This window comes from Leptonychotes weddellii, chromosome 3, assembly GCF_054177405.1.
Source record: "Leptonychotes weddellii isolate Sample4059 chromosome 3, ASM5417740v2, whole genome shotgun sequence".
In the NCBI taxonomy this organism is placed as follows: Eukaryota; Metazoa; Chordata; class Mammalia; order Carnivora; family Phocidae; genus Leptonychotes; species Leptonychotes weddellii.
Genome location: NC_138371.1, coordinates 74091936 through 74115015, shown reverse-complemented (window position 1 = coordinate 74115015; position 23080 = coordinate 74091936). Strand labels below are relative to the sequence as shown.

General features: G+C 36.4%; 1 protein-coding gene across 2 annotated transcripts in view; it reads left to right on the top strand.

Moving 5' to 3' along the window:
- EPC2 (enhancer of polycomb 2) overlaps positions 1-23080 on the top strand; it is a 124189-nt gene that overhangs the window by 31869 nt on the left and 69240 nt on the right. For both annotated transcript variants that reach the window (XM_081814473.1, XM_081814472.1), the window contains exon 2: positions 16327-16486. In XM_081814473.1, the coding sequence (XP_081670599.1) occupies positions 16327-16486 (160 nt within the window). The remainder of the gene's footprint in view (positions 1-16326; positions 16487-23080) is intronic.

Below are 23080 nucleotides of genomic sequence, written 5' to 3'. Positions count from 1 at the left end.
ACATTGTATAATGTTTTAAAGGTTCATGCATGTTGTAGTACTTCATTCTTTTTTATGGCTGAATAATGTTCCACTGTATGTATGTCATCTTTGTTGGAGTGGAAGTCAGCTGCTGAATCCTTTTAACTATTTTTTCTCCCATGTAGTCCATATTTGGCCTCTCCAGGCGATTCTAATATGCTGCTGGGACTGAGAATGAGATTTAGAAAGTTAGTACTAGAAGAGAAGCAGCATTAGAATAGGATAAGGATTTATCTAGAGTCTTTTTTTATTTTGTCTTCCTCCATCTCTTCTTTCTTTAGGTTATGGAAGGCATACCAGATCAGTAGTTTTAAAGATTGACACTGGTTGCTTTTTGTAATATGTACTATTTTAGAAAACTGTAGAAAATGTAGAGGAGAAAATAGAGACCACCTATAATTTCACTAGTTAATACTTTGGCACATTTTTTACCAGCTTTTTTTTTTTAATTCTACGTTTATTCATGCTACCATCTTAACATTCTGTTTACCTTACTATATTTGGGATTAACTTCAGTATGTGATTTTGTTTCCTGCTTTTTCTACTTAATGCATAAATATTTTCAGATGTCATTATTTTTCAAGAAGTCTTACATGGCAGTGTATTTAAAGCTTAGAAACATCTTATCAGACTGTTTTCCAGATTATACCAATTTACACTTTAACACATTCACTAGCACTCATTCTTGAAAGTGTCTGTTTTACTCATCACAATTTCACCAGCATTGTAAATATTGTCTTGCCAGCATGTTTTGCTTACATTAACTTTTTGTTTCATCATGTTATTTTTCCTTCTTCTTCTTCTTTTTTTTTTTTTTTTTAAATAGGCTCCATGCCCAGTATGGGGCTTGAACTCATGACCCTGAGATCAAGAGTGGCATGTTCTACCAACTGAGCCAGCCAGGCGCCCCTTTTCTTCATTTTAAAACTCAACTTTATGGAAGTGTAATTTACATACAGTATGAAGCATTTATTTTATGTGTGGTTCTTTGTTTTAATAAACAAATGTACCTGTATGACCACCATTCCAAACAATAAGGAGAACATTTTCATTCCCCACAAAAGTCCCCTTTAACCCTTTTGCAGTCATATCCTCTACCCCCATTTCAATCAGCTAATGATCTGGTTCTGATCACTATATATTAGTTTTCTCTGTTTTCACATGTCATATAAAGGGAACCATAACAGTACGTAGCCACTTCCATCTGGTTATTTCTCAGTATACTTTTTTTTGCGGACTTTAAAAATAATTTTTATTATTGAAGTATAGTTGACACAGTGTTATATTAGTTTCCGGTGCACAACATAGTGATTCCACAATCCCATACATTACTCAGTATGCAACATGGTAAGTGTAGTCACCAAACAATGTTACTACAATATTATCATATTCCCCACACTGTACTTTTCATCTCTGTGACTTATTTTATAACTGGAAGTTTGTACCTCGAATCCCTTTCACCTAGTTTGCCCATCCCTGAGCTCCTTACCCTAAAGTGGACTCATTTTTTAAAATTTTTTATTTTATTTAAATTCAGTTAATTAACACATAGTGTATTTTTAGTTTCAGAGGTAGAGGTCAGTGATTCATCCATTGCACACAACACCCAGCGCTTATCACATCTCGTGCCCTCCTTAATGCTCATCACCCAGTTATCCCATCCCTCACCCCTCTCCCCTCCAGGAACCCTGCTTCCTACAGTTAAGAGTCTCTTAAGGTTTATCTCCCTCTCTGATTTCGTCCCATTCTGTTTTTCCCTCCCTTCCCCCATGATCCTCCATTTTGTTTCCGAAATTCCACATATGAGTGAAATCGTATGATAATGGGCTTTCTGTGATTGACTTATTTCGATTAGCATAATATCTTCTAGTTCCATCCATGTTGTTGCAGATGGTAAGTTTTCATCTTTTTGATGGCTGAGTAATATTCCAGTGTGTGTGTGTGTGTGTGTGTGTGTGTGTGTGTGTGTGTACACACACACATCACATCTTCTTTATCCGTTCATCTGTTGATGGACAGCTGGACTTTCCAGTTTGGCTATTGTGGACATTGCTGCTATAAACATTGGGGTGCAGGTACCCCTTTGGATCACTATGTTTGTATCTTTTGGGTAAATCCCTAGTAGTGCAATTGCTGGGTTGTGGGGAGCTCTATTTTTAACTTTTTGAGGAACCTCCATACTGTTTTTCTAGAGTGGCTGCAACAGCTTGCATTCCCATCAGCAGTGTAAGAGGGTTGCCCTTTCTCCTCAGTATACTTTTGAGGTACATCATTGTTCTGCATATCATCAGTTTGACCCCTCTTTTTTTTTTTTTTTTAACTGAATAGTATTCCAATGAATGAATCTATCCACTTTGTCTCTTTACCTGTTGATGTACATTTATATTGTTTCCAATTTTTGGCTATTGTAAGTAAAATAACAGTTAATATCCATGTGCAAGTTGTTTGTGGACATGCATTTTACTTCTTGGGTACATATTTAGTAGGATTGCTGGGTCATGTGTTACACATGTATTTTTTTGTTTTTTTGTTTTTAAACATTTATTTATTTGACAGAGAGAAATAGCGAGAGCAGGAACACAAGCAGGGGGAATGGGAGAGGGAGAAGCAGGCTTCTCGCCGAGCAGGGAGCCCGATGCGGGACTCGATCCCAGGACCCTGGGATCATGACCTGAGCCGAAGGCAGACGCTTAACGACTGAGCCACCCAGGCGCCCACACATGTATTTTTTTAAAACTATTTGAGAGAGAGTGCGCACTTGTGAGAGAGCACACGTGGGGATGGGGCAGAGGGAGAGAGAATCTCAAGCAGACTCCTTGCTGAGCAGGGAGCCCAACTTGGGGCTCCATCTCAAGATCCTGAGATCATGACCTGAGCCAAAATCAAGAATTGGGTGCTTAACCAACTGACTGAGCCCACCCAGGTGCCCCATAATAAGCATGTATTTACTTTATAAGAAACTGCCCAGTAGTTTTCCAAAGAGGTGATATCATTTGGCACTCCCACCAACAGTTGGTGTTGTCAGTTTCTTAATTTAGTCATTTTGTGAGTGTGTAGTCAAAACTTTCTGTGGGTTTATTTTGCATTTTCCTGATATAAAGTCGTTGAGCATCTTTTCAAGTGCTTATTGGTCATTGTTGTATTTTCTTTTGTGAAGTGTCTGTTTAAATCTTTGACTCATTTTGTTAAAAAAAATTGGGTTGGTTTATTATTATTGAGATTTAAGGGTTCTTTATATATTCTGCATGGAAGGGCTCTCACATATGTATTGTGAACATTTTTCTCAGTCTGGCATGTCTTTTCATTTTCTAAAGTATGTGTTTTGAATAGCATAATTTTTGAATTTTCAGGAAGCCCAATTTATCAGTTCTTTCATTTATAATCTGTGCATTTTGTGTCCTAAGAAATCTTTGCCAAACCCAGGGTCACTAAAATTTTTCTCCTATATTTTCTTATGGATATTTTTATAAGTTTAGGCTTTATTTTTAGGTCTGTGATCTATTTTGAGTTAGTTTTTATATAGAGTGAGGTGAGAGCATAGGCTTATTTTTTCCCAAACTCCTGTTCAGACCATTTGTGGAAAAGTCTATCCTTACCCTCATTTAATTCCCTCATTAATTGGCACCTTTGTCTAAAATTCATTATCTTTATGGTTTCTGTTGCTTTACATGTTCTTATGGTAGTGCCACTGTTGATTAATTTAGCTTTATGATTTATGATTTAGTTTGTAATCAGATTGTGTATGTCCTTCAAATTTACTTTTTCAAGTTATTTTGGCTATTTTTCTTTGACGTTTCTAAATGAATTTTAGGATCAACTTGTCCATTTCTGTTTTTTAAAAAAACCCTTATTGGGGTTTTGATTGGAATTTATTAGAAATTTAGATAATTTGGAGGAAAACTTACCCAAATACGTGTTTTTTGGAACAGTATTGAGCCTTCCAATCCCTGAACATGTTATATTTCCATTTATGTTGCTATGCAAGTTTCACACATAATTTGTTAAGCCTGTCTCTTAAGTATTTAGTAGTTTTGATGCTGTTGTAAATGATACTGCTTTTTATTTTCATTTTTCAGTTGCCGATATATGGAAATACAATTGAGTGTTTTGTTTGTTTCTTTAAAGATTTTATTTAATATTGACTTGTGACTTTGTTAAATTCACTTTCGTTCTAGGAGCTCTGTTGAGATTCCCTAGCATTTTTTTCCCTACATGAGCATATCATGTACAAATAATTTTGGTCTTCTTTCCCAGTCTTCATGCCTGTATTTGTTTTTCTTCCCTCATTGTACTGACTACAATCTTAGGTGAAATGTGGGCTAGAAGTGGTAATAGGCTTCCTTGGCTTGAATTTCATCTCAGGAGGAAAGCATTCAGTCTTTGACCATAAGTATGGTGGTTAGATATAGGTTTTCCATGGGTGCCTGCTCTTTATCAGCTTGGGGACATTTCTTTCTTTCAGGGAATTTTATGTTATAATGGGTGTTGAAGAAAGGGTTTTAATTGTCAAAATCCCTAAATATTTTTTATCCTGTTCTTAAAATTCCACTATTTTGAATATTGCACCTCTGTGATATGTTTTAATAAGAACAAGAAACTTTTATCTCTTAGAATGTGCCATGAACTACTTACTGTATCATCACAATTCTTTGAAGTATATGTTATCTAATTTTTACACATGAGCTTCAAATCATTATTTTCCAAAGGAACTTAAAATTTCTTTGTTTTCTGTTCTCTTCATTGTGGATATATGAATATTCATTTCTAATAATAAGGTTTATTTGTTGTTTCTCCTTGTGTACTATTTTGGTTTCTCCCCACATCCTTGTTGATTTTAATTATTTTTAGAGAACGTTAAACCATTAACATGGTTTTAAAATTCAGAACCATACAAAAGAGATAATGCTCAGAGAATTGTCTCTTTCTTTATCCATTCTACTCCATTCATAATACCGTACTTTTTGTAATTCTTAACTGATAAATGATCACGTTTATCGAACTTGCTTGTGTGTTTGAGAAGAAGGAACATTGGGTGTAAAGTTTTGTATGTAGCTATAAGATCTGCCTTACTAAATTGGGTCTGTGCTTAGGTTCATACTTGTTCTTTGTCCACTTGCCTTATGCTGAGAGTGGTGTGTTAAAGTTAGTTAATACTATTAGTGTGTCTTTATCAGTCCTTACATATACTGTAGCTTTTGCTTTATAAAAAGGTTGCTGTGTTATTTCATGCATAGATATTCTTAAATATGTATAGGATATCCAAAACTTACAGAGACAGACATTCATGAATGATATGCAGAAACTAAAAGCCTTTATTGCGAATTGTGGTTTTTGGGTCATGCTTAATGCTCTTTGACTTGAACTTTACTTGTCTGATAATTGGGATCTGCTTGTCTTTCTTACTGTCTTCCATTACCTGATAAACTTCCATCGATTCCTTTAATTTTCCTTTTCTGAACCACATTTTTTTTTTTTTTTTTTTTTTTGGTGTGTTTCTTGTACACAGCATGTAGTTGAGTCTTGGGTTATGAGACAAGTTGAAAATTTTGTTTTTATAGATAAGTCCGTTGATATTTATTGATATGACTGAATGTATTTGATCTCAATTCTTTTATAATATTTAATAATTTTTTGTATTGTTAAATTGTCTGTTTCTTTTTTTGCTCTTTTTAAAAATGATTTATTTATTTTAGAGAGCATGTAAGTGGGGGGGAGGAGCAGAGGGAAAAGAAGAGAGAATCCTCAAGCAGACTCCTTGCTGTGAGTGCAGAGCCCAAATGGGGTTCAATCCCAGGACCCCAAGATCATGAGCTCAAATCAAGAGTCGGCCACTTAAACAACTGAGCCACCCAGGCGCCCCTCTCTTTTTGCTCTTATTTAAAAAGATTGTATTTTGTATTTAAGAAGGTTTGTATTTTTTTTTCTTCTCTCATTTTTAGTTGCATTATTTCCACTTCACGTGCAGATGTTTGTACATTAGTCTTTCATCCTTTTCCCATCTTTGAGAGATTTGTGTGTGTGAAAGTAAAATTTTACTACTAAACTAAAAGTTTACCAGTTATCTCTTGGTTGGATGAAGAGAGAGAGAGGGAGTGTGTGTGTGTGTGTGTACACGTAAAATTTTACTAGAGTTTATGAGTTATATTTTGGTTGGATGAAGCCAAGGTGAAGATGGACTGTAGTATCCAGTATGTAGCCAGTATTCACTTGTGGCTTTTGAGCACTTGAAATAGGGCTAGTGTGAATTTAGATGTTCCATACAGGTAAAATACACACTAGATTTTGTAGACTTGTTACGGGAGAAAAAAATATAAAGTATCTCCATACATTTTTGTATTGATTGTGTGTTGAAATGATAACATTGTAGATGTGTATATTGACTTAAATAAAACATATTATTAAAACTAATTTCACCTGTTCTTTTTTAAGTGTGGCTACTAGAAAATTTAAATATATGGCTCACATGTGTGGCTTGCATTATATTTCTGTTGAACAGTGCTAGTCTAGTAGATTTGTTCAAAGTCCCCTATAGAATTCCGTGAGTTCCTTCTGTAGCCTTGATACTTGAAGAACAGCTTAGCTGAATATAAAATCCTTGGTTCATACTTTTCATTCATTGAGGTTTCTTAAAATGTTGCTTCATTGATATGTTGAGCTATGTTGTTTTTGAAGTCTGATTTTAGTTTGATTTTTTTTTTTTGCTTTTTGACTTACTGTAATAATGTATTCATTTATAATAATTAGTACTATTATTTTACTATTACTGTTTATTTGGAATCTGACAATTTTTTCAATATTTTTGAAATAGTTTTATTCAAAAATGTGTCAGAATTGGTTGTTGTTTTGGATTATTTTTGCCAGGTACTTAATAAGCTTTTTGTTTATTGTTGTGTGAAGAACTCATAACCTAAAGTTTGCCATCTGAACTATTTTTAAGTCTATAATACAATAGTGTTAACTGTATGTACAGTGTTATGCAACAGATATGTGGCACTTTTTCATCTTGGAAAATCGCAGTTATACCCATTGAACAACAGCTTCTTTTTTCTTCCTCTCTTAGTCCCTAGCAACCACCGTTCTACTTGCTATTTTTAAGAATTTGACTACTTTAGGGGCACCTGGTTGGCTCAGTCAGTAGAGCATGAGACTCTTGATCTCGCAGTTATGAGTTCAAGCCCCACGTTGGGTGTACAGATTACGTAAAAGTAAAATCTTTAAAAAAGGAAAGAATTTGACTTTAGGTAACACATAAGTGAAATCATACAGGATTTGTCTTTTTGTGACCAGGACTAGCTTATTTCACTTAGCATAATGTTCTCAAGGTTCATCCATGTTATAGCATGTGTCAGAATTGCCTTCCTTTTAAGGCTAGTACTCCATTATATGTATATACCACATTTTGTTTATCCCTTCATCTGTCAGTAAACATTTGGATTCCTTCCACCACTGGCTATTGTGAATAACATTGCAGTGAACATGGATATGCAAATATCTCTTCTAAATCCTGTTGTCAGTTCTTTTGGATATACACATAAAAGTGGAATTGCCAGATCCTATGGTAGTTCTGTTACTAAGTGTTACGGTCCATGAACATTTTTGAAGAACTTTTAAGAGTTACTCTCAGCAATTTTCAAGTATATAGTATAGTATTTTTAGCTGTAGCCACCATGCTGTACATTACATCCCCAGAACTTACTAAAATTGTAACTGGAAGTTTGTACCTTTTGACTACCTTCACCCACTCCCCCCCCCCCCTTGTAGTATTTGTCTGATCCTGGTATCAGGGTAATACTGGTCTTGTTAAATGAATTTGGAAGTTTTTCCTTCTCAATTACTTGTTAAGAGCTTGACATATACGGAACACTCCACCCAATAACAGCAGAATACGTATTTTTCTCAAGCACACACAGAACATTCTCCAGGATAGATCAAATTAGGCCACAAAACAACTCTTACCAAAATCAAGAAGGATGAAATCATACCAAGTATATTTTCCAACCACAATGGAATAAAACTAGAAATCAACAGCAAAGGAAAACTGGAAAAGTCACAAATATCTGGAAACTGAACAACACACTTCTGAACAATCGGGATCAAGAAAGAAATCACAAGGGAATTTAGAAAATACTGAGACAAATGAAAACACAGTATAACAGTCTTTTTTAAACTGATAACTCAGTTGCATAGAAAAGTTCAAATTGTTTGTATCTCTTGTTTTTATGCTATTAATGTCACAAATTAAATCTTTTTACATTTTGTGTCATTAACATAGTTTTGTATTTAATACTTTTTTTAAAGGATTTTATTTATTTGAGAGAGAGTGAGAAAGAGCACAAGAGGGGGGAGGGTCAGAGGGAGAAGCAGATTCCCCACTGAGTAGGGAGCCTGATGCGGACTCGATCGTGGGACTCCAGGATCAGGACTTGAGCAGAAGGCAGCTGCTTAACCAACTGAGCCACCCAGGCACCCTTAATACTTACTCTTATGCTTTTATCTTTTAAGTTCTATACCAGAATCATAAGTGACCTATGCACCACCATTACAGTATCTCAAGATTCTGCATTTGTCTAAATGTATACCCTTACCAGAGTTTTATGTTTTTGAATGTTTTTGTGTTATTGTCTAGTGTCTTTCTGTTTCCACTTGAAGGGACTCCTTTTAGAATTCTTATAAGACAGGTCTAGTAGAGATGAATTCCCTCATTTTTTGTTTATATGGGTAGGTCTCTATCATTTGTCCTTTGTCATTTTTGAAGGACAGTTTTTCCAGATAGAGTATCTTGGTTGGCAGTTTTTTTCTTCCAGTGCTTTGAATTTATCAGCCCACTCCTTTCTGGCTTGTAATATTTCTGATGAGAAATTGTTGATAATTTTATGGGTGTTCCCTTGTACATGATGGTTTGCTTTTCCCTTGCTCAAGCCTTCAAGATTCTTTGTCTTTGACTTTTGACAGTTTGATTACAGTGTGTCTTAGTGTGGGCTTCTTTGAGTTCATCTTTGCTGATGTTATTGAGCTTTTCGAATTTGGATGTCCGTTTCTTTCCTCTGATTTGATTTTCAGTCATTGTTTTTTTCAAACAAGTTCTCTGCTCCTTTCTCTTTTCACTTTTTGGGGCTTCCATAATGTTTATATTGGTCTGTCAGTAGAGTCATATAAATCTCTTAGGCTTTCTTCATTTCTTTCCCCCTTTTTTGTTCCTCTGACTAAATAATTTCAAGTGATTTCTCTTTGAGTTCACTAATTCTTTCCTCTGCTTGATGAAATATGCTGTTGAATCCCTCTGGTGGATTTTTCAGTTTGGTTACTGTAATCTTCAGCTCCAGAATTTGTTTGGTTCTTTTTGATATTTCCTATCTCTTCATTGCTATTCTCATTTTGTTCATGCATCAGGTTCCATGATTTCATTTAGCCGCCTATTTGTGTTTTTTTGTAGCACATTGAGCTTTATTAAGATAATTATTTTAAACTTTGTTGTCAAATAATTCACACATCTCCATTTCTTTAGGGTCTTTGGAAGATTTGTTTCTTTGATTGAATATATTTCCCTGTTTCTTCATGTACCTTGTTATTTTTTGCTGTAATTTGTGCATTTTATTATGTTTTTTTTTTAGCTTTTTTTTTTAAAGATTTTATTATGAGAGAGAGAGAAAGTGAGAGCGCGCATGCACCAGAGGGAGTGAGCATGAGTTAGGGGGAAGAGCAGAGGCAGAGGGATAAGCAGGCTCCCTGCTGAGCAGGGAACCCCAATGTGGGGCCTAATCCCAGGATGCTGGGATCATGACCTGAGCCAAAGACAGATGCTTAATCGACTGAGCCACCCAGGCACCCCGTGCATTTTATTTTTTTACTTTAAATTTTTTTTTAAGTTTATTTATTGATTTACTTTTATTTTATTTTTTATTTTTGTAATCTCTACACCCAAGGTGGGGCTTGAACCCACGACTCCCAAGATCAAGGGTCACTCTTCCGACTGAGCTAGCTAGGTGCCCCTAATTTATGCATTTTTCAAAAACAGTCACCTCTCCCAGTGTTCTGTGAATTGGCTTCATACTGGGAAGACCTTTTCCAGTCAGCCCAGGCAGGGAATCTGGAAGCCTCTCAAACCTTTTCTGGAGATGCATCTTCTCTGGGCATGTGCTCATAATTTCCTTAATTGAGTATTGTTAGTTTTTCAGAAGTTTGTAATTTTTTGCTCCCTCTGGTGTCTCTCTGCAGTACTATAACTTCTTTGGTGCATCAGCAATACTCTGAGTTCTCTCCTGTTCTCTACAGTTCCCCCAGGCATTCAGAGAATGCTGGCTGGTTCAGTCAGCCCTCTGAGTTAGCTGAGACAGAAGTTAGTCCCTTGGGCAGTTTCCCAAAAAGCTGGAATGTTGGATGTACATTCTACTTTTCTCTTTTCTTCCCAAGAGAGAAGTTGTGAGAAGAGTGTTTTCTCTTGACTGCACTGAGCATTGTCAGATTGTGCCTGTGGTGGTGAGGATTTTTGTATGTCATCTTGCTCCCTTGTGAGCTTTTTTTGATATGTATATTCAGATCTGTTATTTCCAGACGTTTTGGGGGTTTGTTGTTTTGAGTATTCTGTTGCATTGTTTTGTTTTTCTTCTTCAGGGACTCCAATTATATGAATGTCATGCCTTCTTTGTTTTACATCTTACTGTCTTCCTTATTCATTTTACTTTCTTTATCTCATTTTCATTCTCTTGGTCATTTGACAACCTTTATGTAACAATTTTTTGTTTGAGTATATTTTGCACTTGGCTCCTAGTAACGTCAGTCTTCATCTCTGAGATAATTGTTGTTTTCCTTTTTTCCTGAGTTAGCTCTTTTCATTTTTTTCCTCCTTCTCTGATCTTAGTTTTTGAGTTTCTGATTCAAAGATATTTTTCATATCTCTAAATGCTTCTTTGGGGCATATTTAATTAAGTTCGGTGCATTTTTCTTGAAGTTTTTTTCTATTCCTCTCTCCTGCATAGTGGAGAGAGTTTCTCATTACAGGTATAGTTGAATTTTTTTAAAATTTTAATAACAACAATAGATTTCTACGTTTTCTTTACTTCTGTAGGTTAAGGGTGGTTCACAATTTTATTAGTTCTATGGTGCCCTCTTCTGTCTGTGTAGAATGATCTACTTTGGAGGAATAGGCAAAGAAGTACTTGTCTCACTTTAGCTGTTTCTAACTAGTGTTTCAAAATCCCCATTATCGTGTTTTCTATAGGACAAATGGGCTCAGTTTTTATCTTTTCCTTCTCTGCAAGGACTCAAAACTTCATCTTTTGATTTTGATCTCCCAGAATTTTGCAACACTGTTTTGGGCTGATGGCTCATCTCTCATTCTCTTTGTTATCGTGGCTTTATAAGTTTCTTAGTCCTTTATTGGTAAATTTACTATTGTAGGGTGGTGAAGTAGATAAATGTAGGCATTTAGTCTGCTGTCTTTTACTGGGGGTTTTGCATGTGAATTTTTAAAATACCAATGGAGAATCTTTGATTTTCTTTCTTTTTTTAGTGCAGCTGATCTCAATTGATAGATTTTTTTTTTTTTTAAGATTTTCGTTATTTATTTGACAGAGAGAGACACAGTGAGAGAGGGAACACAAGCTGGGGGAGTGGGAGAGGGAGAAGCAGGCTTCACACTGAGCAGGGAGCCTGATGTGGGGCTTGATCCCAGGACCCTGGGATCATGACCTGAGCCGAAGGCAGACGCTTAATGACTGAGCCACCCAGGCGCCCTCAGTTGATAGATTCTGGTACACAACAAGTTGGGGCATGAGGTTGGCAAGATGGAAAAGAGTCATACAAACCAGGATTCAAATTTTAGCACTGCTGATTTCTACCAGTGTGGCCATAGAGCCTTAGTTTACTCCTCCCCAAAAGAAAAAAAAAAAAATTCTGGCCTGCATTTTGTAGGATAGTGCTTGGTACTTATTATATATGACTAAAAGCCATGAGTTATTTAGTTCCTTTTAGTTTGCTTTTAACAGTTTATCGTTTACTACTAGGAAAAACAGAAGGCACAGAGAATGTAAATATCTAGGAAAATACAAAAATGTTTAGGTATAATACATAAGTTTCAAAAGGATATTTCAGAATGTCAAAGTCATAAGAAGTGACTTTGTGTATTTTGGTGGTGAGTCCCTTCATTTAAGATGCAAAACTTTTATACCACTTTTTAAACTTAGGAAAGTAATATAGATTTATTACAGAAAATTTGGAAAATATGGGAGAGCAGAAACACAGAAGAATATAAGGCCCACCTAAAAAATATTTTGTGGTGTATTCTATTCTGTATTTTAGTCTATTTTCTCTACACACATACTCATTTCTATTTATACATGTTATATTTGTACATCTAAACTAGCACCCATCCACCTGTCTCTTGCCTCAAAGCATCCTAACATCTTTTCAGGTTAGTAGAGGTCTGCATCATGTTGGTTTTTACTACTACCCAAGAGTTCCGTTTTATATCTATAACATAATTTTATATAACTAATTCTCTGTTGCCATTTAGACTTTATGGGGTTTTTTTTTTTCGTGTTATAAACAGTGCCTGATAAGCATTTTATTTAGTCATTGTTGCCCCTTTGTATGTTGCCTTTGTTGAATTTCCTAAGTGGAGTTGGTAGGTCAAAAGAATGCCTTCTTAATGGAAAAGAAACCAAGTAGCCTTTTTAAAAACCAAGTAACCTCACCAATGCATAATGCAGCATGTAGCAAGGAATCACCATTATTCCTGCCAACCCTTTGCCCCAGTAAAGACAAATGAAAACTCTGGTTGGTACCTACTTCCAGGACTTTGTATGTTTACGTCACTGGCTATGGTTATTATATGAAACACAGGCCTCTAGAAGCTCTATCGTTGTTGGTTTTTTCTGAGTTTTTAGGTTGAGAGTCTGTCTGATAATATGGGGAAGGAAATGATAGCTGAGAATTTATTTTTAGAGCTAAATTTGGTCTGTAAATTAAAATGGGGGAGTGTGTCATGATCTGGCTCCTTAATTTCTGGCTGCAGCTCTGTCATCTGCCAGCTGTGTTAACAAGAGAGTCATCTATGATCTATTTTTAAATTTTCTCACATGTAAAATTAAAATAATATTAAATCTTCATCTATTAAAGATGTATTTCAATAATTGGATAATACCTAAAAATGTTTTGTACTTAGGAGAAAGTCCATTATATATCAAAAGAATCTCTTCAAATCAAAAATGTGCCACCAGTTAGCTCAGTTTCCTGTCATCACCCATGTTTCTAGATTATTAGCATTACAAGAACATGGTTTTTTATTTTTTATTTATTTTTTAAAGATTTAATTTTTTGAGAGAGAGAGCACAAGTGGAGGGAAGGGACAGAGGAAGAGGGAAAGCAGACTCCTTATTGAGCAGGGAGCCTGGATCCCAGGACCCTGGGTTCATGACCTGAGCTGAAGGCAGACGCTTAACCGGCTGAGCCACCCAAGTGCCCCAGGTTTTTTACTTTTTATTTATTTATTTATTTTTTAAATTGTACTTTATTATGTTAATCACCATATATTGCATCATTAGTTTTTGATGTAGTGTTCCATGATTCATTGTTTGCGTATAACACCCAGTGCTCCATTCAGTATGTGCCCTCTTTAATACCCATCACCAGGCTAACCCATCCCCCCACCCGCTTTCCCTCTAGAACCCTCATTTTGTTTCTCAGAGTCCATAGTCTCTCATGGTTCGTCTCCCCCTCTGATTTCCCCCCCTTCATTTTTCCCTTCCTACTATCTTCTTTTTTTTTTTTTTAAAACATATAATGTATTATTTGTTTCAGAGGTATAGGTCTGTGATTCATCAGTCTTACACAATTCACAGCACTGTACGGAAAGCTTGCAGGGAACAAAAGACAACCAGGTTTTTTTATTTTTAACAGCCCATTCTAGTAAAGATGGAATAGTCAGAGAACATTCAAGTCAAGAGTCCTGAAATTTGACTCTCTCATGTATTTATACCGTAACTAAGAGCAAATCATTTGTTTTTTGTTTCTTTTTTTAAAGATTTTATTTTTGACAGAGAGAGAGAGTGCACAAGCAGGGGAAGCAGCAGGCAGAGGGAGATGGAGAAGCAAGCTCCCCGCTCAGCAGGGAGCCCGATGTGGGGCTTGATCCCAGGACCCTGGGACCATGACCCGAGCCAAAGGCAGACACTTAACCGTCTGAGCCACCCAGGCGCCCCAAATCATTTGTTTCTTGAGTCTCATATATGATGTAGTATAATATCTATCCTTGTCCCCAAATTTGAGGGGTTAATAAGCTTTTGATTGTAGATGTACTTTGAGAACTGTAAAACGTTATAAAAATACAAAGTGGCGTTTCATATTGCATCACTTTATTTGACCAGGAGAGGTGAAATGTCAGTAAGGTAATAGGAAAATATAGACTTAAATAATGCTAGAAATTGCTCTTTCCAGAGCCCGGCTTTCCTAATTCCTTGATGCTGTTTGTGGGTGTGTTTGATCCTCTCACAATTGTTTAGTTAACTCAAAAGGTTTTACTGAAGACTCTTACTAAATTGATAGTAATATTTGTATGGGGAAGTGTATTTAGTGCTCCAACTTGGGATCTTATCCTATGAAGAAAAACATTTCTTCTGGTATTGAAAGTGGAAAAACTCAAATCTAAGCTAGCACCCACCCACTATCTCAATTGCTTGCCTTTTATTGACTGTCTCTGAGCTTTTGTCTCTGCCTGCATTCTTTCTTCTTTTCTTTTCTTTTTTTTTTTTTGTCTTTTGCCTTGTTAAATCTAAATCTCTATCGATCCTGAAAGTTTTTTAAAGATTTTTTAATTTAGTTGAGAGAGAGTGAACGATCACAGAGGGAGAGGGAGAAGCAGACTCGCTGCTGAGTGGAGAGCCTGATGTGTGGCTCGATCCCAGGACCCTGAGATCATGACCTGAGCCGAAGGCAGAAGCTCAACCGACTGAGCCACCCAGGTGCCCCAATCCTGAAAGATTTAGTTTCGATGTTACTTTCTTTGGATATCTTTCTCTATCCTCCTTAGACAGTGGTTTGACTAATTGAGAAGAGACATGCTTATCAAGCCCAAACATGATTGCATACTTAGATATCTCTCTTCTACTAGCTAAGTTCCTTAATAGCAGAGTCTCTCATTCACTCTTAGTATCTGGTGTCTACTAGGTGCTCTGAAATGTATTGAAAGAATGACTGATAAATTCTTAGCCAGTACTCTTTTTTATCTTTTAGATAAAGAAATCACAGAACACCTCTCTGATGAGCCTTGAAGGAATTTTCAAAAGCAGTCCTTTTGGATATTTAGGAACCTGAAGGAAAGGCAATGTGGCTACAATAAAGGATGGGTAGGGAGAGGTAGAAGATAAGGTCAGAGAGAAATAAGACCTTATAAGTCAGTGATAATTTTAATCTTTAATCTGAGTATGAAGGGGATCTATTGGGGAGTGACATGACCTAATTTGCCTTCTACAAAGTAAAACTACTTTGTTGAGCATGGTCCCTTGTGGGTCAAGGGAGAAAGTAGGTATTAAGTGATGGAGACAATGAAAGTTACTAGAATCAGGATGTATTATTTTATAGGAACTTTTGTTTAACCTGAGCTTAAAAATATTTCTTGCTGTGATAGTAATATAGTTTGTTGAATGTAATTTTTTCTTTTTTTGAGTTATTCAGTATTTTATACTGTTGCAGTTTCAGGTTTGTACTTACAGAAGATAATTAAAACCTGTGACACAAATCTTTTCCTGTCATTCGCATATTTTCCCATATTCTGGTATTGGTGACAAACACCTCTGTTAATTTAGCAAACAAGGAATCAATTTTCTTTTAATTGAGATGTTAAATTCTAGTTTGTTAATATGTGTATAATCTTTAAAGAAAATTCTACTTAATAAAATTATAAACATCTAAGGTGATATTAGGATGAGCACAAGTATTTTTTTTTTTTTTTTAAGATTTTATTTATTTATTTGACAGACAGAGCAGGAACACAAGCAGGGGGAGTGGGAGAGGGAGAAGCAGGCCCCCCGCCGAGCAGGGAGCCCGATGCGGGGCTCGATCCCAGGACCCTGGGATCATGATCTGAGCCGAAGGCAGACGCTTAACGGCTGAGCCACCCAGGCGCCCCTGGATGAGCACAAGTATTAAGAGATGTCAGTGGCAATGTTTTCTATAGTTCTATGGCAAAGAAACCTTATAATTAATTCTTAAGTCACCTTGCAGTTACTAAACAAAGTAAATTTTAAATAGAATTATGCATTGAATTAACATTATTAAAACGACTTATGTTGCCTATTTTATGTTTTCCAGGAACATCACTTACAGCGAGCTATTTCAGCACAGCAAGTGTTTAGAGAAAAAAAAGAGAGCATGGTCATTCCAGTTCCTGAGGCAGAGAGCAACGTCAACTATTACAATCGCTTGTACAAAGGAGAGTTTAAACAGCCAAAACAGTTCATTCATATTCAACGTAAGTTTGTTGATTCATTGTTTTCTGTATGTAATTTAAATTTATCAACCAGTGAAGATCCTTTCTCTCTTTTATGCCCAAAGAGATTTTCATTTTTTAGTGCATATACATTAATTCATAGAAATGTAAAACATTAAGGAATAAAATCTCTCTGCTTAACATCTGAACTTGGAAATCATTTTGAGTATTAGTTGCATTTGGGACATTTGATATTTAGTACAGAATTTTGTGTAGCACTTACACCTTATTATTATACATCTAAAAGTTGGTGGATTACTGTACTCAAATTTAAGATTTATTTTTAAAGGCCTAGTGGATATAATGCTGATTAGGGGTGAATCTTCAGAAAGTTTTTAGAATTAGATTATACCCCTCTGCTTTCATCTGATTTTTATAAAATTCTATTTCTGCCTCCTTGGTACTCTTTATTTTTCTCGCCATTGTTATATTTAATCACGATATCTTGCCTTAAAACTATTTCCTTAATTTCTTACTATATTTACTACTCCTCCATTGCCTTTCCTTACCCTCTTCTAATGTATCTTCTCCACAAAGTCCACTGGCACCAGAGTGGTCTTCTTAGAGTGTCAGTCTGATCTAATTATTCCCTGGCTTAAAATCATACTATTCTTTATTGTCTACAGTAGGGGTTTTCAGGGGATGGTTCAAACAGATGTTGATGTTTTGGTATCTTGTCTGATTGTGTAAGAAAAAGCCTTGTGTAGCTTGTTAAAATAGAGATTCCGGGGCTCTGCTTTAGGCCTACCTGTCTGAGGTATGTGGCCTCGTAATAAAAAAGTTCCCCAGGTAATTATGAAACCTCTCCAGATTTCAGACTATAAGATCGACTGTTTTCCATCAGTTCTAAGATGCACATTTTTTTATTGATCATTTTTGAAATGAGATTGCATATTAAATTGTTGTTGTCCTGGATTCAGGTCTAGTTTATCTAAAGAAAACCTGCATTTGTTTCTGCCAAGCATGTAGGGACACTTCAACAGGAGACCACTTTAAAGTCTTTGCTGTTTATTTTGTTTGTTTTTAGACCACACTGGTAGCTTTAGTTCAGGCTGCAGACCCTAGAGTTCAGTTCTCACGGGGAGAATTTTCCCTCCTCCATTCACCTAAGGGCAAGTTGAGAAATGAAGTTCCTTGCTGTACCTTTTTGCATAGCTGGTTTAATTCTTTACCTTACACTGAGGTTGTTGCCACTTGTTAGTGTATCTTTGTGCAGGAGTATTCTATTAAACTTTATAATAGACTCCAGCAGAAAGCTTTTTTTTCTTCTTCTTATAGTACATAAAGTCATGGTTCACCTTTTAACTGATGGCAGTTTAGATTTGACGGAATTCAGTAATAGCCAAATTCTCTAGTTTGAATAGAAGACTGTGATTTTTTTTCCCTGTCTACTCCATTAACCTCATTTCCTGTTGTTCTTCCCCTCACTCTCTTTACCATAGGAACTAATGTAAAATTACTCCCATTTGCCTGGTTGTTTCATGTTTCACACTTCCTTGCACATGCTATTCAAGTCATCTTTCCCCTCCTATGACTCATTTAAGACCTGACTCCCCTAAGAAGCTTACCCTGACTTGTCTCATTTGAAACACCTCTGTGTTTTACTCATCTCAGTATCTTCGTACATACCTCTATTAGAGGACTCATCATACTTCATTGCAATTATTTGTAACCATTCTTTCTCTCCTTTTAAACTAGGAGCTCCTGGGGCAGGGACAATGTTTTATTTTCTCTTTGTATCTTTAGAGTAAAGTGCATGGCTTATAGATACACAATAAATAGTATGTTTGTTGACTGAATCATTTTTAAATGGCTTTTTAAAAGGCTCTTAGGTATCAGAACCATTTTCCAGAGACTCTTCTCTGAAGCATTCAAGAAAAATACGATGCAGAAATTGTTTATGTGATTTGTTTCCTCTGTATTCTTGGACTTTGACCGCTTTAGCTTGTTGAATTTGCCTTACCTTTGTATTGGGAAGGAGATAGCTGTTCATATTCATAATAGGAATTATAAGGATTTTTCAAGCCAAAGTATGTGTTTTTACCATATGTAAAAACCATCCTAGGGGCGCCTGGGTGGCTCAGTTGGTTGAGTGACTGCCTTCGGCTCAGGTCATGATCCTGGAGTCCCTGGATCGAGTCCCGCATCGGGCTCCCTGCTCAGCAGGGAGTCTGCTTCTCCCTCTGACCCTCCCCCCTCTCATGTACTTGCTCTCTCATTCTCTCTCTCTCAAATAAATAAATAAAATCTTAAAAAAAAAAAAAAAAAAACCATCCTAGAAAACCAAGAATGAAGAAATTGGGTGTAGCCTATCTGGTTTAGGCCCATTAGTTACAATAAATATGAATCTTGGGTTGGCTTTTAAATTTCACTTCATTCTATTACCATAGAAGATGGAATAAAAATAATAGAACATTATTTTAACTTTCATTTTTTTCTTTTAGTCTGTCAACATATGTATTCTACATACTATATACAATATCCTCCTGCACATACAAATTTTTATTGTTTTTTCTATGTACATTTTAAATTTCTTAGATTTGAATATAGTCTGTGATTGTCATTTTCAGTGCCTATTAATCCTATCAAATTGATACTCCACAGTTTGCTTACCACTATGCCTATTACTGGCCTTAAACTTGTCTGTACTAAAATTTAAATTCATGTTATCATTGAGATTTTTTTTTTTCAAGGAAGGGATTTTTTTCTAAAGTTTATTTATTTATTTTTAGTAATCTCTAGACCCAGTGTGGGGCTTGAACTCACAAACCCGTGATCAAGAGTCGCATGCTCTTCTGACTGAGCCCGCGAGGCATCCCTCAAGGAAGGGTTTTTAAACATTTTTTGACATAACTTCTTTCTGTGTCCTTAAGTGTAAAGAATTCCAGAAAATATTGCTCTGGCTTTTTCATTTTGTTCTTTACGTGATAGATTTGAAAGTATCCCCCATTTGCTTGATTAGAAAAAGACATTGTACAATTGCCACAGTAGGGTGGCTTACTTCACATTGTTTGCCTGGGCTTTTGGCAGAAGCTTCTTTATTGGTCCACACTGCCACTAATGTGATTATTATCCATTTAGAGTTGTTCAAAGAGTCTCTTGTCTATCAGATAAAATTTTAGTGTTGTATTTTAAGGCCCTTCTTTGTGCCTATCCAGCCACAGTTCCCTGTGGGTTCTTCACTAGGACACCAACCATACTGAAATGAGCTGTTGGAAATGAAGGTCTGTTTCTTTCTCTGGATGGTAAGCTTCTTAGCAGCAGAATTTTACCTCATTCACCATAAAGTCCCAGAATACAGCCTCAGTACACATTTTTTTTCCAAATCCTCTAACCCTTTGCACTTTCAGCTACAAAATAATGAGCTCTTTGCAACACTCTGATATATGCCATCTTTTCTCATAACCTTCACGCCTTCGCATACCCCTTTACTTCAGTCCTCCACTTGTTAAAATACAACTTGTTCTCTATGTCTCGTCTCCAGGATTACATTTAGCAGCCTTCTCTAAGCAAACTGTTTATCTCAAGCCCTCGTGTGTCATGTGCACACCCTCACTGTGGCATTAACCACCTTCAGTTGTGATTGTTTGCCCTATGTTGTTTCACTAGGCTATAACAGTAATTAAGAACAGGGACATTTTTTTCCTCTTAATTTCACTGCCCAGTAGTACCTAGCGTTTGGTTAGGTATGCAATTTAATATTTGCTGAATAAATAAATGAGTGAATGAATGGGTATTGAAGATAAAAGTATACACACCATGGCATTTTTGAGACATTGATCTTGTAGGACTCAAAATTGTACACAGAACCAAATATAACAATGACATTATTGGTATGTACAGTGAAATTGAGGACCTGTGTGGATCCAAGTTGGAAATGAAAAGTGAGCTCTGTTATTTACAACAATGTCATTTTAGGACAAGAAGGAGTTGGGAGTGGAATGATTCCGGTGTTGGTATGGATGGGAGAACATTGTGCCTTCCTGTCTCTTTCAGTGCTATTTCTCCATAGTCATCCGTATTGGTAGTCTGAGGAACTTCTTTAATCAGAACACACTGGGGTATTCTTTCCAGGTTAGAAGCATCTTGGAGGCATATAGTCTTTGATGACCTAAGATACTCAAACTGTACCTCATTTGGCTAATTCTGCATACTGGTCAGTTGGATGACACATGCATAAGATGCTGTCTCCATTTTACTTACTGTTACAACAAATTTACTTTGGGTACCTCACCCCAGATGTTGTAATTCCTTCCTTCCTTTCGGAATTTAAGAACTTCATCAAATTGAGAACTCAAACTTTTCTCCTTGAGGAGATGACTTTGTTTACATTGTAATAAGTTCTTTATTTTGACCTTCCATTACCCCTTTTATTTAATATGATAAAATTTTGCTGTTAACATTAAGTATCTCAGAATTTTAGAACATGAAGGAACTTGAGATACTGTTTCAGTATTGTTTCATAAGTGTTCTGAAGCTAATTTGTGTCTAGTTTTGAACTCAACTAAATGGTTCTTGAAAATAGGACTCCTGGGCGCCTGGGTGGCTCAGTTGGTTAAGTGACTGCCTTTGGCTCAGGTCATGATCCTGGAGTCCCAGGATCGAGTCCCGCATCGGGCTCCCTGCTCGGCAGGGAGTCTGCTTCTCCCTCTGACCCTCCTCCCTCTCATGCTCTCTGTCTCTCATTCTCTCTGTCTCAAATAAATAAATAAAATCTTTAAAAAAAAAAAAAAGAAAATAGGACTCCTTATGTTGTTTTGAAAGGAAAGGTCTCTTCCTTGTCTCACTGCATTACACCTACAAATACAGATCAGTAGACCATCTCACCTGCTTCTTGGCTGAAAGAAAGGAGAGTTCAGGAGGACGGGATAGGTGGGAAGTAGCACCTCCTTGTTACCTGCCAGGCAGGGAGAGGAACTTACTGAAAGGAGATTGACTTCTGCTATTTGTATCTGCAGCAAAGATAATAAAGCCCTGGGAAGGTGCCAGTCTTGCATTATGCTAGTATGCACTTCAGTACATGTGAGGGTGGCTTCTCAGTCTCATAAAGCTGACCATTGTCAAGTCAACATTGGGAAAAGAAGAAAAATTCCACTTATTCAATGTAAAGTGGACCTGTATATTCCACTAGGTTTTCAGCAGGAGTGAGATAGATGCTGGCCTAACATCTAACTTCAGTCTCATTATCCTTGCAGTGCCCTTTGCTGTTCTCATTAACAAAAATGATGATAATTGACCCTTTACCCTGGTGGGACAAACATGTTTTGATTGGTAAGAGTTGGAAAAGATCCCAAATGAAGAGCATTGCTTTGTTTATACAGAACTCTTGGTGAAAAGGATGCATTCTAGGAACATCACTTTTTGTAAAAATGTTACTAGGTGTGTATTAAGCAGTTAAATTGAGCAGAGATGTTGTGAAATGAATCACACATTTAAATAAATATTAGAAAAAAACAATCCTATGAGTACAGAAGGAGAATGTATCAGATTTGTGGAGAACACATTCCAGGTGAAGCTAGATCCCACGTTGGGGTGATTTGGAGGCACGGTAACAGGAATAGTGAACCAGACTAGACCCTAAGGGCAACCCACATTCAGGTCAACTGTCTCTAAGGATCTCTGTTCTCAGGATTATGCTGAGCCTCCTATTCTTGGGTAAAGCTGTGAGTGTGGGTGTGAAGGCTGAAATGGTAGAGCAGTACCTGGGTAGCTACTAATGCAGGAAGGAGGAAACCCAAAACTCAGAGTATTAAAGTAATGCCAGGAGTTTTGGGAAAAAGCAAAATAATCATTTGGTGGTCTGGCTAGAGAGATGAAAAAGAAGTCATAGTACAAAGAGAGTGCCTTTGGGGCCTTTATGCATTTATTTATGCCCACTATTAAAAAATTTAAAAATTGGGGTGCCTGAGTAAAATACAGCATCACAAATTAAAGACTATGGCTAAAGAAATTCAAGAGAAAACAAAGACACTACAGTAAGAGGTAAGTTTGATACGTAATAGTGCATATTTTAGGCATGATGTAATTAATAGACAAAAGCAAAAAAGTAAGACTGGTTTTAAGGTGCTGCATATTTCAGTGCATGTTTCCTGGCACTGAAGCATTTAGAACTCTCCTACGGGGCCACACAAAGATGATAACGTGATGTAACCCAGCACACCTGATTTTGTTAATAGGAGTAACCAGAAATAGGCTTTCAGCATATTCACCTAGCAGCTCACATTTCCATGGAAGATTCTTCAGTGACACCACACTGCCCTGAGAGTTGGCACCTTTAGCATTTTGTGTGTCTCCCTATCTACCATAAAAGACTAAATTTCCTTCTCATCTTACCCCCATAATACAACTTAATGGGCTGCCTACCTATAAAAATATTTTCTTATATGCTTATTTCCTGACAGTTTTAATAGAAGACTAAACTTTTCTTTCCACAGTTATGGGTAAAGAGCATAGTAAAATAGCATTTACTGATTGCCATGCCCAGGTCCTTTTAGTGTTTCACATGTATTAAGTCAGTTATGCCTTAAAGGAACCTTATAAGGCAGCTAGTGTTTTTATCCCCCTTTTAAAAAAATA